The 16,882-nt window shown below is 39.7% G+C and overlaps 1 protein-coding gene across 1 annotated transcript; it reads left to right on the top strand.

The window, feature by feature from the left end:
* The first annotated feature begins 11,271 nt into the window (after positions 1–11,271).
* LOC146488279 (uncharacterized) lies at positions 11,272–13,487 on the top strand. The gene has a single exon (XM_085120128.1). The coding sequence runs from the start codon at positions 11,273–11,275 to the stop codon at positions 12,953–12,955; it is 1,683 nt and encodes a 560-aa protein (XP_084976254.1). The 5' UTR covers position 11,272; the 3' UTR covers positions 12,956–13,487.
* The last annotated feature ends 3,395 nt before the right edge of the window (positions 13,488–16,882 follow it).

Genomic DNA, 16,882 nt, shown 5'->3' with positions numbered 1-16,882 from the left:
CATTTGCTTTGATTGTTTCAATAGCATCCACTGTAAGTTAACCTTTACTTATTTAAAATAGTTTTAGCCAGTGACCATCTCTCTTTCTTAAGCTGTTAAGGCCTATCACACTACAATGATTAGAGGTTATCACATCACCATAAGATGACGAGTGACTGATGGCGGAGACGGCACTCTCTCACAATTTTTCTCTGCTCTTTCACGGCGTCGCTTCCTGGCTTTTGCTTTATTTTCTTTCACTCTTCTCTTCTTTGAGGCGAATGTTTCTTTTGCAAAAGGATACACCCTTTTGTGCTTTTCTTTTTTCTGCACGAAATTCCCTCCTTTCAGAGATTCATTGCACCGGGTACCACGTCCAAAGCCTGATGAGACTGCTCTACCAGATCTGAAATATTAATCGTTTGTCGAAACTCCGATTATTAACCAAGGGCTCAGATTAAAAGGTATGTAAAAGAAGGAAATCTAACCCTGGAAGACAGTGAATCGATCATGAGTTTTCCAAAACTTTTGCTGTTCAGGAATTACTCGTGCGAAAGTACCTCGAGCACCTCCAATATCTTGAAGTGAAGATATCAAAACGAAAAGATGACAGAAAACGTCAGAGAGAAACTGACTCCCAAAAGAAGTAACTGGGAGGAGATGTTCATTGCAGGGACACTGAAAAAGCTTAAAGTATCATCTCTGAATCTCTTTCTGGAAAAGCACCAATTGGGGAATAAGAAAATGCATGAAGAAAAACGAGAAGCTAGTATTAATTTCAGCTTGTTTAGCTAAAGCCCAGCTTGACAAAGCAACCATTGAACAAGCTGCGAGAAAGGTTAACGTGGAAGAAAATGTTGATTTGCATGATGGCGAACACGAGGAAGAGACAGGGGATGACGACGATGACTATGACAGTGTTCACGCAGATGATACTGATGGTGATGACAACCATGACTGTGACGACAACGAGTATAATGGCAGGAGAAAAGACCACGATGTAGTTCTCTAACAAGTCGGAAGTTCCAGGGAAGAAGACGAAGACGATGGTGACGATAAACAAGAAGTGAATGATGACATGAAGATGAATTCTGTTCAAGAGTGGGACGACGTGTTACAACATTTTGATCTCGAAGATTTTCTGGAGATTCTGTTTAAAGTGGTAAGCCAATTTTCCCCATGTAGTTATCCACATCAGTTACTGATTTTAGTTGAGGGGTGGGTCACTAGGTTTTTCTGTGCCACTCCAGGGGTGGGCCGCTCCAAATTTGTCAAGTAACTCGGGGGTGGGGCACTGAAAATCAGTACTTTAAAAAAAAAAATTCATACCCCCCCCCCCCCTTTTCTTTATGACCGGTCCCTTATTGCAGAGAGAAAACCTGGCGTAAACCATATTCATATTCTTGGTATTGAAGTGGACCTAGCTGGTATGGAGGCTATCGCAGGAGAATATATTAAGAAAACACAGTCAACTCTCTCGTAAGCGACCACCCTTGGTGCACGACAAAGTGGTCGCTTACGGGAAAGATCAACAAACTAATACTGAATTGATTAATTAATTAATTACCTAAAATATTACCTTATCAGCTAAAATTAGGCTAATAGAAACTAATTTATTTGATTTTTTCACATCTATTCATTCTTCTGATGAAACCTTGTATAACATTTTGAAACAAATCACTGTAACAATTCCCGTTTACCTAGAGATCTAATTAATATAGCCATCTTCTCTGTCTGTAAACTGCCCGGGGGGGGGGGGGGGGTACTCCTCGGAATTCTTAGTGGGGGTGTGCCGCCCGGGTCTTCAAATCCCGACCCTATTTCAGACCTAAACATATCATTTTCCACACCCGTTTTCAGACCTGACCTCTAAAATTCATACCGGCCCGTTTTCAAACCTGATAATTATTTATCAGTGCCGAACGGAAGTTGACGCAAGGAGTAAAAGTAAGCTGGAATGAAATAGTTTATCTATTTCTTTTTCTCGCTATCAGTTAGTCGTTCCAGTTACGTACTGAGAAAAAAAATATGTTCGTAAGCTTTCGTAAATGTTCCCGGCCCCAAAAACCCGACCCGATTTCAGACCGTAATTATCAAAATCTATACCCGTTTTCAGACCAAAACGGCTCAAAAACCATACCCTTTGGGGCGGCACATACCTATATACCTTATATAGGGGAGTACCCCCCCCCCCCCCCAGGGTAAACTGTCGTCATCTGTCGGCAGTCCCGGGGAAGCGTCATCAAAATTGAACTTTTGTCACTTCTGCGTAATGATTTACAAACGATCGTACGTGATTATGTTGGGTGGTCGCTTACCGGAAACAGAAAACAAAAGAATATGTGTAATTTCTGGCCTAAAAAGTGGTTGCGGTCCCTTAAGAAATTTGAGCGTTGGTCGCTTACGAGAGAGCTCTTGAAACAGTTTTTAACTGAGAAACAAAACAGTTGTTTACGAAGTGGTCGCTTACGGGAGGTGGTCGCTTACGAGAAGTGGTCGCTAGGAAAGAGTTGACTGTAGTTACATGTGAAAAGATTTGCCTGCTTTTAAGTCTGTGTGCAAGCTTTTCATTTTAATGTTGAAAATAACAATACAAATATTTAGGTCTATTATCTTCTCCATGGAAACTCACTGCACTCTTTCTTTCATTCTTCTTATTAACCTGGTTGTAGAAAATATGTATATACGAGTCAATCTGGGCGATTTCATTTAATCGATATTTGTGTTTCCTGTCATTTGATTACTGGTTCTTTTGCATTCAATGCATGCCCTTTGAAAGATCCAGTGGATGAGTGAAGCTTTTGCAAATGCCGACACCCTTTAGGACTGTACCTTCTGGTAGAAATGATAGACAAAAATAGGTGTCCAAAAGTATGTGTTTTTAACACATACTTTTGGACACCTATTTTAGAGAACAGGTGTACGCAATGTGAAGATGGGTCCTTTACAACAAACTAATTTAATGGCTCTTCAATAAGCTGTGGTTAGCAGTGGTGTATTTTCCATCCCCATCGGTCATCGCTGAATTTTTTAAATTGAGTATTTTAGAAGCATTACCATATTCAGGTACTGGTGCATTTTCAAACGTTTATTTCAGAACAATGAGTTTCACTTTACTGTTCATTTGACTTGATGTTTCCTATTCGCAGCGAGATTGAACATGACAACAGCCATTTGACTTTTAAAACTTGTAAGCCCATTTTAATCCTGCCTCGGCTTTACTGTCTTCCTCTTTCTCCTTGCATTATTTATTTAGTCATCTTTGTAAACGGGTAGTAAAAATTGAAGAAAATTCGATGGTTTCTAAAAGTTGATTTTGAAGTGGATAGTCCTTATCCTTACCAGAGCTCCTTCGTTTTTGGGTAGTATTACAGATACACTCTTCTTCTTCTTCTTCTTCTTCTTCTTCTTCTTCTTCTTCTTCTTCTTCTTCTTCTTCTTCTTCTTCTTCTTCTTCTTCAAAATCCAGTTGATCAGTGAAAGTATATAGATTCGAGTGTCACCTGACAAACGAGTTCTTTCGTCTAAACTCGGCCAATTTCGGCCATCGTAACTTCGCGCGTAAGGGCTGATAATGAAGGTGAGGCAGGCGTGACCCGACAATTGTAAAGAAATTAAAAAACCTTGCAATAAGGTTGACCTCAGTGTTGCACCATGTTTCCTAATTTCCGGTTCTTGAGTGCGAACACGAGCATAATTAATCAAGTGTTTTTTCTGGTGTGATTACGGCCGGACCTTTACCCAGTTGAAAGGGATGATCGTCCATTGCATTGTACATCCAGAGTTATGCGGAGGGGCTCTGGTGGCATCCTGCTGGTTGAAGGAAGCCGGCAATGTGAAATAACGATTTGCCGGTTGAAGGGAGACAATGTGGAAAAACGATTTTCTGGTTGAAGGGAGACAATGTGGGATAACGATAATAGGGTCAAACGACAAGTCAGTGCAGAGACCACTTAATTTCATATTACAGAACCGACCCTCCGATCATCCGTTCGAAAGTTCGACTGAAAGTCGGGATGGGCTAATTAATCCAGCACCGCCTCCATACGAAAAACTATAGGCGAGCTCATGTAGGCGCAAGACATCCACACTGTACTAAGGCTGAAAACCGTGATTTTAATTTAGTAAATAGGTCAAGTTTGGCAGTAAAGATTAGTTCAGAGAATTTACTCTGTAGCATATGTCAACCCGTGAAAACTGATTCCTACTGAGTGTTAGCCCTAGTACATACATGGGGACCTAGCCTTGACGGTAATCGAACACACTCCCTCTGGCCGGATTTGATCTTCCGTCGCTCCATCAACTGCCGATGCTACGAGGCCAGACAGGAGCAAGTCGTGAGTGATTATGGTGGTAATTGCGGCGATATGAATAATAATAAAGGTACAATGAATATTGTGCCACAAGTACAAAGGACACAAATGATGGCTCAGAGATCGTGACTGACTCCTGCATGTCCACGTTTGGAGGTGTTGCTTTTAATAGGGAAGTATCACGCAAATTTGCTGTTATTTCAAAACCCAAAAATGTTTATCTGTCAGCAGAAACAACGAAACAATTGTCAAGTTAGTTTTAAATTATCACCCCAGTGCAATAAAACTGTCGATTACTGCCTCTGGTCAGAGACGGAGTAGGCCGGTATAGATTGAAACTTGAAAAATGTTAGGCTAGTCGATGTTTTTCAAGTTCTCTCGCATCTTTGTTTCCAAAATGCGCTAGAACAGATCACAAGTTGTTCCTTTCAAGAATTGAGTCGATTTCTTTCCTCTCGTCATTCTAAAATTATTTGGAAGCTGATTGAAGGTCTTATTTCATAATTTTTAACAAAAGAAATCAAAAACCCCATGATATACGTTCCCTTTAAAATAGCGCAGATACAGATTAGTAAATTCACGAAAAGTTATAGAACGGGCGTTTGTATGGAAATGGGCAGGTTTTGCATGTTTCCTTACAAACGCCCTGTAAGGGCCCCGGGGGCGGGGGACTCCCATATAAAAGTGACGGGGGTGATCTTCGGAAATTTTGAAAGGAACCCCTAAAAGGTACCAGAATTCTGTTTTGTGGGCGTGGTCCGAACAACTTTTTGCCCCTGAGAAGTACCAACTCTAAAACATTACACTAACTGAGACTTGTAACGATTTTTATTTTTTTCTTTTATTTTTGTTTTCGGATCAATACCCTAAAAGGTACCACCATACCTCTGACGGAAGTCATTTTAGATTTTAGCGCCCTAAGGGTTATCAATCCACGAGTTTTAACCCCTAAAAGGTACGATTATTACCACCGTCACTTTTATTTGAGAGCATCCACCCGGGTGTAAGGGTCCTGTAAAGTTCTAAAACTTAAGACATCCGCTAAAGACTTTTAAAACTTCGCCATTCTAGTACAATCCTGGCAAAAAATGTTTGGACGATTTTGAAAACTCAAAACGAAATACCTCCCCTCCTCCCCCCGCATCCGTGCAATATTGTACTGTTGCTGTGTTTATCTACAGCCCAAAAAATTTCGGTGGCCATCAACATTGGTTGAAGGAGGGGGCTTGGGGGCTTTCAAAACTTCGCAATGACGGTACCACCAAACTTAAGGTGACTGGTTATAGATTTCCAGAACACACACATACAAAACGAAAATGATATACCCGGCCAAAGTTTATATGTCAAAGGGATTAGTTACAAAAAATCCAAAATATTCCAGCTCAAATCAGTGGTAGCAGGAACACGCAGTTCTGACCATGTAACACCCATACTTAAGAATCTGCATTGGCAAACTCTAGAAGCAAGAGTTAGCTTTAAGATTCTCTTTTTAACATATAAGTTCTTGAATGGACAATCTGTCGAATATCTGGAATTCATCATTAAGGAATATCATCATCATCATCATCATCTCGCTGGTTGCTATGTATCATAGTCATCATCTCGCTGGTTGCTATGTACCCCAGCCATTAAATCCAAGACACATGGAGGTTGTGCTTTTTCCAACTCAGCACCTCAATTATGGAACTCGATCTATTCTATGGAACTGGTTATAACAATCTTTATTTGTTTGAAGAGGACCCACTTGTCTGGGGTAATTGAGTATAGTAGTTTTGACCACTTTCCCTAGGATGTATTAAAAGTGGAAAAACTGTTACGGCATTTAAAACCAAGCTGAACACGTATTTATTATAGAAATATTTTTATTAGTCTTCACTAACTTTGTAAACATATTGGATTGCTAATCCAATTCTCCTTTCCGGAGGCTAGAAATGCTCATTAGAAGAACCTTTATATTTTTATATTGTTATCCGGGCCTGCATCAAGATTTAAAATAACCGTGATAAAAGAGAATGGACAACAAAGTTCCACACGACTCGTGTCCAAGGCTTAAACACTCACTGGGAATTGAAGAGCGCGCGCCGAGGTCAAGCAGACATCAGACATTGCTGGAATCGGGAGTGGAATTTCATGCTCGATTGACGTTCTCATGTTTCTTTTTTTTCTTTTCTTTTCTTAATCAGACATTGTTTACTCCCAATGCAATGAGCTGGTGAGGAGACGAAAGGCAATTTAGGCACTTCGTGCCTCCTAAGCGGTACTGTCTGCCTCTTCTTATCTGGTCGCAAATGGAGACTCGATTTGGTTAGTGGCAGAAAGGGGCTGGGGTCGAGAGTAATGCCATGGCAACGTCAAAATGGGTGTCATTTTGTTTCTTACCTGGCGTACATTATTGGTGCCAAGATTGAGCAGCATCACTTCCGAGATATTCTTGATTTTGTGATTTTTCTTCGTACTGAAACGATTTGTGACTTATGACATCATCACATTCGAACAAAAAGTTGAATATCTCTGGAACAAGAGAAGATATTCAAAAAACGAAAACACTTTATTTTCGTGTGTAATACCTCAAAACAAACTGGTGAGCTGTCCCACTAAAGCTAAGCGTATCTACACAAAAAACTTGACTTGACTCTTGTTCTCTTTGAAAGGCCTTTCAAAAAGACATAAATTATTTTGAATGAATGAATGAATGAATGAATGAATGAATGAATGAATGAATGAATGAATGAATGAATGAATGAATGAATGAATGAATGAATGAATGAATGAATGAATGAATGAATGAATGAATGAATGAATTCTTATATACCGCACATATCACCAAGTCTCATGGCGGTTTACATTTTCTGTGGGGTGAGATCGGACGTCAGCATGTGAAGGCGCCTCTGGCAGCCGCTATCGGTCCATATTCGATCTCACCCACCCACCCACTTAACCCAAGCATGAGTGTGAAAGATAGAAGGGCAGACCACAACACCGGGAACTACGTCCCCTACTCTTGCGAACAGTGTGTGGGTTCTTTAACGTCCCACAAAGTAATCATGAACAAGGGTTGTGAGACGGGACCTACGATTTATCGTCCTTATCCGAGAAGACTAGAAAGTCTAACCGTTTTGCAGATGTTATTACAAAGGCAGCACTTTTTCCTTAGTTATTTAAAGACCCTAAGTGTTGGTCCGGCCGGGGTTTGAACCCACGACCTCCCGCACAGGAGCTCGGTGCTCTACCAACTGAGCCAACCGGTCATATGCATTTGAAGCTTAGACACAGAGACTGGAACCGGTTTGCTAATCTACCATATATTGTGTCAAAGAAAATCGTTTTGGACAAATTGAGAAGTAAAACGATGTAAACACATTCGAAAAAATTGATGTGCATGCATGTCAACTGCATTGAATTTTCTGAGCCTAAGCCTGGTAGGGATAAGAGTTTTGGGGGTGGGGGTGGGGAAATTCAGAAACCCATTTGTGTTAACTAAACTTAGGGGATTTAAAGTTGTGTCAATGAAACTTAAATAATTATATTAAGCGCTGGAGGCGTTGAGGTTCACAAAATGAGATAATCAGTTAAACGTGAATGGGAATTTAGTCATTAGGCCATCCCCGACGAATGTATGCGAAGATGTCGTTGTAAGGGCTGATTTAGAAGTCAGAGTTGCTTGAGTGAGATACATATCAAAGCATATTAATCTTGGAAACAACCAAGAAAAGCCGGAATGCAATAAAATCAGAAACTTTTTGACTTTTTACCATTTTCGAATTGAAAAAAAAAAGGTCTATTTTTGAGATCTTGGAAAGGGGTGAAAAAAAAAATTAGTGAAGGAAATAACATGCATAACCGGTCCTCCTCGAACTATCACAAGGCGTACATTTCGATCAGCTCATCATCTGGCAGTTGACGGGTGTGTCCCAAAAAGGCAAGTTGGCGTGTTCGGGTGCACTGTATAGCTCACGCAGTTACAGTTTATAGTCCATAGGCATTTCGACTAAATTAAGTGTAGTTTCTCTCAAATAAGGTCAAAATAAACCCACAGTGAAGTGGCGTTAATTGTGTCTTTTCTCGTCGTTTCTACCCCAACTACAGCTCGAAAAAAGATCAGAAACAGTCCTTTCACGAAAGTCGGGTATTTCCAAATCTTGATAACCAAACTTTTTCTTGGAAGCCGAGGCGCGGCGGTTAAGTGCTTGGTGTTTTCCTTATCGTTTTAAGGGGAAGTGTTTCGATATCCAATGCTTAGATAGCCAACTGTGTTCTTCAAAGCCGAGACGCATGCAGCGGCTAAGCGCTTGGTGTTGTTTCCCTGAACACCAAGCGCTTAACACCAAGGACAGGCCTCTACACCAAGGACCGCCGCGCACTTGGCTTCGAAAAAAAAAAGCTTGCTTACCAAATAAGACATTGTAAATGCTCGACTTTCGTGATAGGACTGTTTCTTTTTCGAAATGTGTGGGGTAGAAACAACGTGAAAAGACATAAAATTACTTCACTATGAGTTTAATTTGACTTTATATTTGAGAGAAATTAAATTTATCCAGTTGAATCAGTAGCCCATGGGAGTAACAACAACAACAACAACAACAACAACAACAACTGCAACGAATGACTGACTGAATGATAAGATAAGATAAGATAAGATAAGATAAGATAAGATAAGATAAGATAAGATAAGATAAGATAAGATAAGATAAGATAAGACAAGATAAGATAAGATAAGATAAGATAAGATAAGATAAGATAAGATAAGATAAGATAGCTTTATTTAGACATGGTAAAGTCAGTCAGGAACATGGTTACAAGGAGAAAAAGAGAAAGCTAACTATAACTAACAACTAATGATACAATACAGTAAAATACAAGAATATGTCTACTTTAACATTAAAAGCAAATAAAAGATGACTGATTGCTTTACAAGGACGCCGTGTATAAGAGACTACTCTGGGAAATTGTGAGAACGATTTCTAGATTTAAAACTTGTCAAGGACGATACCTGCCTTAAATGATCCGGTTAACTCCTCCACAGGACCGCTCCACTATAACTGAAATTCTGTTTGAAGTCTTTTGTTCTTGGGCCATCGTAGCTTGATCGAAATAAAGTTCAGTACGGGGAAGCAGCAATGCCAATTTGTTCACCGTGTTTCTTAAATTATATGGCGTTACGTCTGTTCGATTAATAAATTTTGAGCTCAAATACTCATGCAGCGAGTTTCATGATTAAGAGCCTTATACATGAGAATAGAGAATAATTGACACTGAGACCGCAATACAACTAATCGGTGAACTTTATTGTTCTTGCGCTGGAATTCGAACGCATCTACTCTTGAAATTGAAATTCTGGCGAAGGCCAAGAACGGTGAATTGTTGAAGAGTTGAGTAAATGATGATGATGGTGATGGTTCGAAAATGTTTTCCAGAACACAGCCAAAAATGAATCGAGCGTAGAAGGATGACAAGTCTTGTGAAAATCGATCTGACGAGGAGCGTTGACAACGAGAAAATTATAATGAGTGGTTGAGGCACCAAAAACCTTAAGTACAAGCAAAGGCGACTAAAATATACAGCGCCGGGGGAATGCGTGATAAGCATAATAAGCAAGAAAAATCTAAACATGGTAAAAGGAATGTTCACGTTTGAATCCCACAGATAAATCAACCTTACGTTGCTGCTCAAGTTTACGCCAGTTCAGTTAAATTAGTGCCTGGAAGAGCTCATCTAGGCTAGCATCGTAATTTGAAAACGTAATTATACGAGGAGAGCGGTTTTGAAGTTTCGGAAGCTTGTCGGAGAGACCCTTATTACAATTTCCCCAAACCGTGCTGCAGTAATTGAAGTGAGGCTGTACGTGAGCGTGATAAATGGTGAGGAAGGTTTCACGAGGAACAAAGTTTCTAACGCGCTTAATTACACTAATGCCAGAAGCAACTTTCTTTTAGAAACCATCTGGATATGGTCATCTCACTTCAGGTTCTGATCAGTTTTAACACCAAGAGATTTAGAAACCGAAACCTGTTTAACCGGAGCGTCATTGACGACAATACTTGGTTTGATTGGTTTCTCCGATATGTTCGGATAATCTTTGTCTAGAGCCAATGAGGAGAAACTTAGTTTTCATGTTTAGAGTAAGCTTGTTAGCTGCAAGCCAAAAACAGACCATGTTCAGATCATAATTAAGGAGCTCATATGTGTCTTTGCTAGCGTAGTGTGATGTCGTTGCTAGCGTTGCTAGGGTAAGTAAATGAGTGGGTGAAGGAGTGAATGAATGAATGAATGAACGAACGAACGAACGAACGAACGAACGAACGAACGAACGAACGAACGAACGAACGAACGAACGAACGAACGAACGAACGAACGAATGAACGAATGAATGAATGAATGAATGAATGAATGAATGAATGAATGAATGAATGAATGAATGAATGAATGAATGTTAAGATGAGCAAGACGCCTGAAGCGTTTATGCAGGGTGTTTTGGTTGATGTACGCAATAACCTTGCACGGCTGATTACCACAAATTTGTCCTCGAAGCGTAATATCGTGGTCGTGAACCCCAGCATTTCCACTGTTCAAACTGTGAAGTTATTATTTCGATTTATGTTTTAAAAAGGTATGTTTTCTTTCTGGCGGCATATTGGCCTCCTCAGCGGGGAGGAGCGTTGCGTGACGACACTAAAAACGGCTGCGTAGGAGCATAAAGGAGGCTTGAAAATTTTCGCGAGAACGCGTGACTGAAATTTGACTTATTCTTCGTGCACTGGTGAAAATTTAGAGAGAAAAAAACATACAAGTGTTTACCAAATATCCGGTTTTGGGGAGAAAAGGGTTTAATCTAGGTTTAACGAATGATTAATTAAAAGAAATTACAAATACGACGATGACGACGACGATACCCGACCGAAACCTTGACGCGGTCATCTCGCGTAATGAATAAGAGGACCGCTGGAAACGCTGGCTCAGAACAAAAGAGAGGATCCAAGAAAATGGCGAACTCCATACAGTACGACATGGTTGCAGCGGTTGAAAATGAAATCAGTTGTCCTGTCTGCTGGGAAGACTTTGAAGAACCGAAGAGTCTTCCAAACTGTGCTCACAACGTCTGCCTACACTGCCTGGAGGGAATGGAAAAGAAAAGAAACGAAGCCATCGAATGCCCGGTGTGTCGTGTGGAGTCCATTATTCCGAGGGGTGGAGTCGCTGCTTTTCCAAAGAATCACTTATTGGTTCGTCTGATCGAGCAAACTCCCGGACGCAAAGAGAAAAAAAGAATAAAAGAGGCAGTAAAGAAGTGCGAAGAGAAAGTAGAAGGTGCGAAAACTGCTATTAAAGAAATGGAAGATCGCTTTGAAACTGCCAAAATTCAAGACGAAAAAACAATACAAGAGATTAAATCCCTGGCGGAAGCTGTTGTAATAAAGGTGCGCGAGCAAGAACAAAAGATGCTTTCCCAGATAAAAAACAGGCAAACTCGTACGCAGAAGTCAATTCAGATTCTTAAATCCGATACTATGAAACTGTGTGAAAATGCGTCTGGCTGTATCCAAATTGTAAAAAGCGTCCTACAGAACTTCGAATCGAAGACTCTGAAAGATGTCAGCTTTGTCAGTGTCGAGGAGTTCAATGATTTCTCCAAGTCCTTGGAAAGGCGGATGCTCAAGGCAAATTGCGAATTCTCACAGCAACCCGGCGTTTTGCTGATAAGTACTGATATAGTAAAGAAGTTCATTGAAGATGAATGTCTACTAGGAGAGCTGACCATAAATCGTGGTAGAGCTTCAGCACACCAGGATATTGCAGTGCCAGCCTCGGTCCCATCAGTTTCTGAAGCCACTCGTAGTCCAGACAGCATTGGCTTTTTAAGATGTAGAACCTTGATTCAGACCACACACAGCTCATTCTCAGTGGCTGTTTCCAGAAATTCTGGTCATGTTGTAGTACTGGATGAAGAAAGGAAGTGGGTTCACATCTTTGATGAAGAGGGTGAGCCCTTGATTAAATTTCGCATAAAGTTTGGTGATCTTTGGGATGTCGCAGTTTCAAATAAAAATGAGATCGTTGTTGTGAATCGTGAAAGCAACCATCTTTTACTCTATGACATGAATGGAAATTTCAAGAAAAAGTTTCTGACAGCTGCTAAAGAAAATGTAAAGTTCTCATCGTTATCTATTGACATTCATGGGCGTTTCATCGTCTCCTCATGCTATTATAATGATATCGATGATGATGATGATGATGTCACATCCTGCATCCTTGTTTACAGCCCATCAGGAAACCTGACTTTGTCATTTGGTGAAGAGGTACTGTTAGAACCAGTAAAGGCAGTGTTTTTGAATGGCAAGTTCTTTGTAACAGATTCTAACCTTGAAAATGCTTCTAGTGTGATGGTTTTTGACAGGAAAGGCATTTTTCTTGAAACATTTGGAGTTTGCGATCTTGAAGATCCTGTTGGTATAGCAGCTGATCATATTAATGGAAACCTTGTGGTATGCGAAAGAAAGAAAAGTGCCATATACATTTACAGTCAAACTGGACATCTACGACATCACTTCCAAACCACTCACAAACCAATTGAAGTTGCTTTTACAAAGAATTACAAGAAACTATTGATTTGCTGTGATAGTGAAGATGATGACAAATCATATTTACAGATAGTGACTTATTTATAGCTTCTTAAAAGAAGCTAAAAATAATTTGAAGGGTTTAAAGGGCCCATTGAAATTGTCTTGAAATCAAAATTGCTTTAGATAAACTCTATTTTAGCGCAGAGTGCTTAAGTAGTTAGTTTTTGAGTAAATCGCCAAAGGCTAGGAAAACAAGAAGTAAGTTTATAATCACTTTTCTTTAAAATGCAAGCAACCTACACAAAAGAAGGAACTGGCGTTTAACTGATTTCTTTTGTTTAACAAAACTGAACTAACTCAAGTGAAGCGTTCATGGTTGTAAGCAAAACAAATCAGTCAGTTTCATGTGTTTTGAAATCACTTTTGTGAATTCGGGATAGAAAATAACCAGCTCCCATTTGGCTTGATAGCTAGGTTGAGCACTGTACCGGCATCACAGAGGCCATGGTTTGAATCTTGTTCAGGTCTGATATTTTTAGGCATTTTTTTTTGCAGCTCCTTAGAAAGCATACATAACTGTGACATGGTCTCATTAATTTTATTCCTTCATCCGCAGTTCAAGTATATGAATTTCATATCAGTTTCACTTCCACTTTCACTTCTATTTGCGGGGAGAAAAGTATTGAATATAATTAGTTCTATATCTAATTTTCAATAAAATGTTGTTGTTGTTGTTGTTCCAAAGTTTAGTTTTTACCGGTGTCTATCAAAGAAAAGCCATTGAAATATTTTGAATTCTGAAAGGCTTTCGACAACGTGTATGCAACAGAGCCAAGAAATCAGCAATTTTACCTTCTAAGAGAGGGTAAAACTTCATCAAACAACTTAATTCTTAGCCAGAGACAGTTTAAGATCTCTATACACCCTGTCTATAATCATAAACTTTTCCTCTACATGCAACAGTGTTTCAAATGGTCTACCTACTGTTTCATGCATTACCTAATTATAACGTTTTATTTTAAAAACATGGTATCCTTTAAAAAAACCTTTTCATTTAGTTTAAACTGGCCTGAAAATTAATTTTAACAAAAGTTAACCTTCTCTCGTCCAGTTAGAAATATATAATTTCAGAGTATTTCGACCTCATAGTGTTAAATAAAAGAGCTTTCTATGCCTCTTTTAAAGGTAATAGGTTGTGTGCTGTGTTTTGCCGTTGTAAATCTAGAAGATGAAACTCAAGTTACTGCATTATGGTAGCAAATATTTAGGCAGCCACAATTTTGAGGTCACAAGATGTAGAAGGATTGACTTGCACTCCCTTGCATGTGATTTTCTATAACCTGTAAACTTCTCTAGTCTCCAAGTAATATTTAGGGATTAATATGCCTATACTTTTAATGTTACCCATTGTAGGCTAACAGTTACCGGTAATGACCTTGCAAATATGGAAATGACTTCACCGTTTGAATACTTTTGGATTTTGTTGAATATTTATTAAATAATATTGAAAAGTAGTTGGATAAAATGAGCTTTACTGTGAACTTCAATGTGTTACATCATACCTGGGGTAATTTAGCAGAGGATAAATTTTCCAGTTAGAAAATAGTATCTGTACAAAGCCAATAATATAAAAGGGCAAAATTAAATACATTGCAGAGAGGAAGCCGAGACGCTATGACTAATACAAAGAGATTTAAGTAGCAGTCAGTACTTTATGGCTTCATTGATGCACGAGAGATACTAAAAAAGCTGCCCCATAAGTTTTTAATATTGATTGCTAAGGCAGTCCAAGGAAATTAATTAAAAGCTATTTTTCTGTCCCCGTGGCTGTCTGTTTACTGTTAAGAAGAGACCTACTACAATTGCACAGTGGGAAGCCTGCAGGATTAGTGTTTTGTTTTGGGGAGGGAGTGCAGTGCTTGTGATGACCCCAAGAGGTCTTAGTGACCAGTCATAAAGTAGAGGGGGGGGGGGGGGGTACTTGGGTTAAGTTTTGCTGGGTATGTGCCGCTGGCCTCTCAGAGCCCCTGCCCCATTATAGTCTATTTTGTGGCCAGTTATAGACCCCATCTTAGTCACTTTTTGGGAAAACGTAATTTTCGCGATCCCAACTAAGTCACTTTCTATTTATGCATCTACTCTGAAGAACGGAATGTAATGCGAGGTGATTGTTACATTTAATAAACAACAACTTTCTGAACTTTTTAACCGAGACCATTTTGAATCCCTACTTAATAGAATTTTCTTACCCCAAAAATCCGAAAATGTGCGACCCCATTCTAGTAACTATATTGAAAATGCGACCCCATTCTAGTCAATCCAGTCGTGAAAATGCGACCCCATCCAGTGGCACATCCCCATTAGCCTCTTATAAGGAAGTAACCCCCTGGGGGGTGGGCTATGAAAAATTGGGGGTGGGTCACTAGTTTTTAACACGTTAAAAAGGGTGGGTCAGGGAAAAAATGCACTGCATTAGGGGTGGGTCGTGTTAAATTATTCACATATCACCACAAACGTTAGTAGAATCTGTTTTTTAATAATATATCTAATTTTCTACACTAATCCAACTTTATATGACAACAGGAATTCACATATATATTTTGTTTCCATTTATGTACAGTCTTAAATCTAAAGAGTGGTCAGAAAACGTTTTATAGTATAAGATCTCGAACATATCATTTCAAACATCTTTTTAAACAGCTTCTTCTATAAATCATCTTGAGTCATCTTCACCACTAACATCACCCTCAGAAGCATTATCATCCTCCTCCTCTTTCTCATCATCATCATCATCATCGTCATCATCATCATCATCATCATCATCATCATCATCATCACTATCATCTATAGCACGCAATACAACTTGTGACGCATTTGCTTTGATTGTTTCAACAGCATCCACTGTAAGTTAACCTTTACTGATTAATAGTTTTAGCCAGTGACCATCTCTCTTATTTAAGCTGTTAAGGCCTATCACACTTCAATGATTGGAGGTTATCACATTACCATAAGATGACGAGTGACTGATTGCGGAGAACACTCTCACAATTTTTCTCTGCTCTTTCACGGCGTCGCTTCCTGGCTTTTTGCTTTATTTTCTTTCTTTTCTTTTGCAAAAGGATACACTCTTTCGTGCTTTTCTTTTTTCTGCACGAAATTCCCTCCATTCAGAGATTCATTGCACCGGTAGCCTCCCACGCAGACGTTCTTAGGGGTTCGTCACGCGTTCCTGCCCCACGAACGTCTGCTGAAACGAATAGCCACCTCCGTTCGTCGACTGCGGACCAATCAGGAACCGTTTCCCAACTTTGGGTAAACTCGTGTTTGATATTGAAAATATTACCCTAGACAGGATGGCGGACTTAAATGTGGTTTTTGGTCATGTGTGCCGAGCGTTTGGTATAAGGGAGTTGAATGCGTATCAAAGAGAAGTCATAGTGCAATTTGCGCAGACGAAAACTGATGTGTTCGTAAACCTTCCAACTGGTTATGGAAAGTCACTTATTTATCAAGCTCTATCGTTTGTTTACAATTCAATTCTTGAAGCTGCTGGTCACCGATTGTTGTTGTGGTTTCGCCGCTTGTAAATCTTATGAAAGACCAGGTAGACAAACTGGCAAATCTTGGAATTCTTGCCGCTTCTCTCAGTGAAATCACTGAAGAAAATGCAGGGTGTTGTGGAAGGAAAAATTTCAATTTCACTCAGTATGCACGTCTGGAAGCGAAAATATCTCCACGGGTGATGATTTCCGTTGTTTCGCAGTATGTGATTGGCTTTACTAGTCATAATGAGTCAATGCTGATTGGTCTGTTCAGACAAAGGCAATTTGCCGACGAACGGAAGTGGCTGCTCGTTTCGATCAGCAGACGTTCGTGGGGCAACCCCTAAGAACGTATGCGTGGGAGGCTATTGCACCGGGTACCACGTCCAAAGATTGATGAGACTGCTCTACCAGATCTGAAATATTTATCATTTATCGAAACGCCGATCACTTCATCAGAAGGACACTCCAGAAAGATCGATGATTATCA

This window comes from Pavona decussata, unplaced genomic scaffold (assembly GCF_977016875.1).
Source record: "Pavona decussata unplaced genomic scaffold, jaPavDecu1.1 SCAFFOLD_11, whole genome shotgun sequence".
Taxonomy (NCBI): Eukaryota; Metazoa; Cnidaria; class Anthozoa; order Scleractinia; family Agariciidae; genus Pavona; species Pavona decussata.
This window is presented reverse-complemented; position numbering and strand designations above follow the sequence as displayed.

Bases quoted from the DNA above. Each gene is read 5' to 3' on its own strand.
- LOC146488279 (XM_085120128.1), top strand. From the start codon at position 11,273: ATGGCGAACTCCATACAGTACGACATGGTTGCAGCGGTTGAAAATGAA.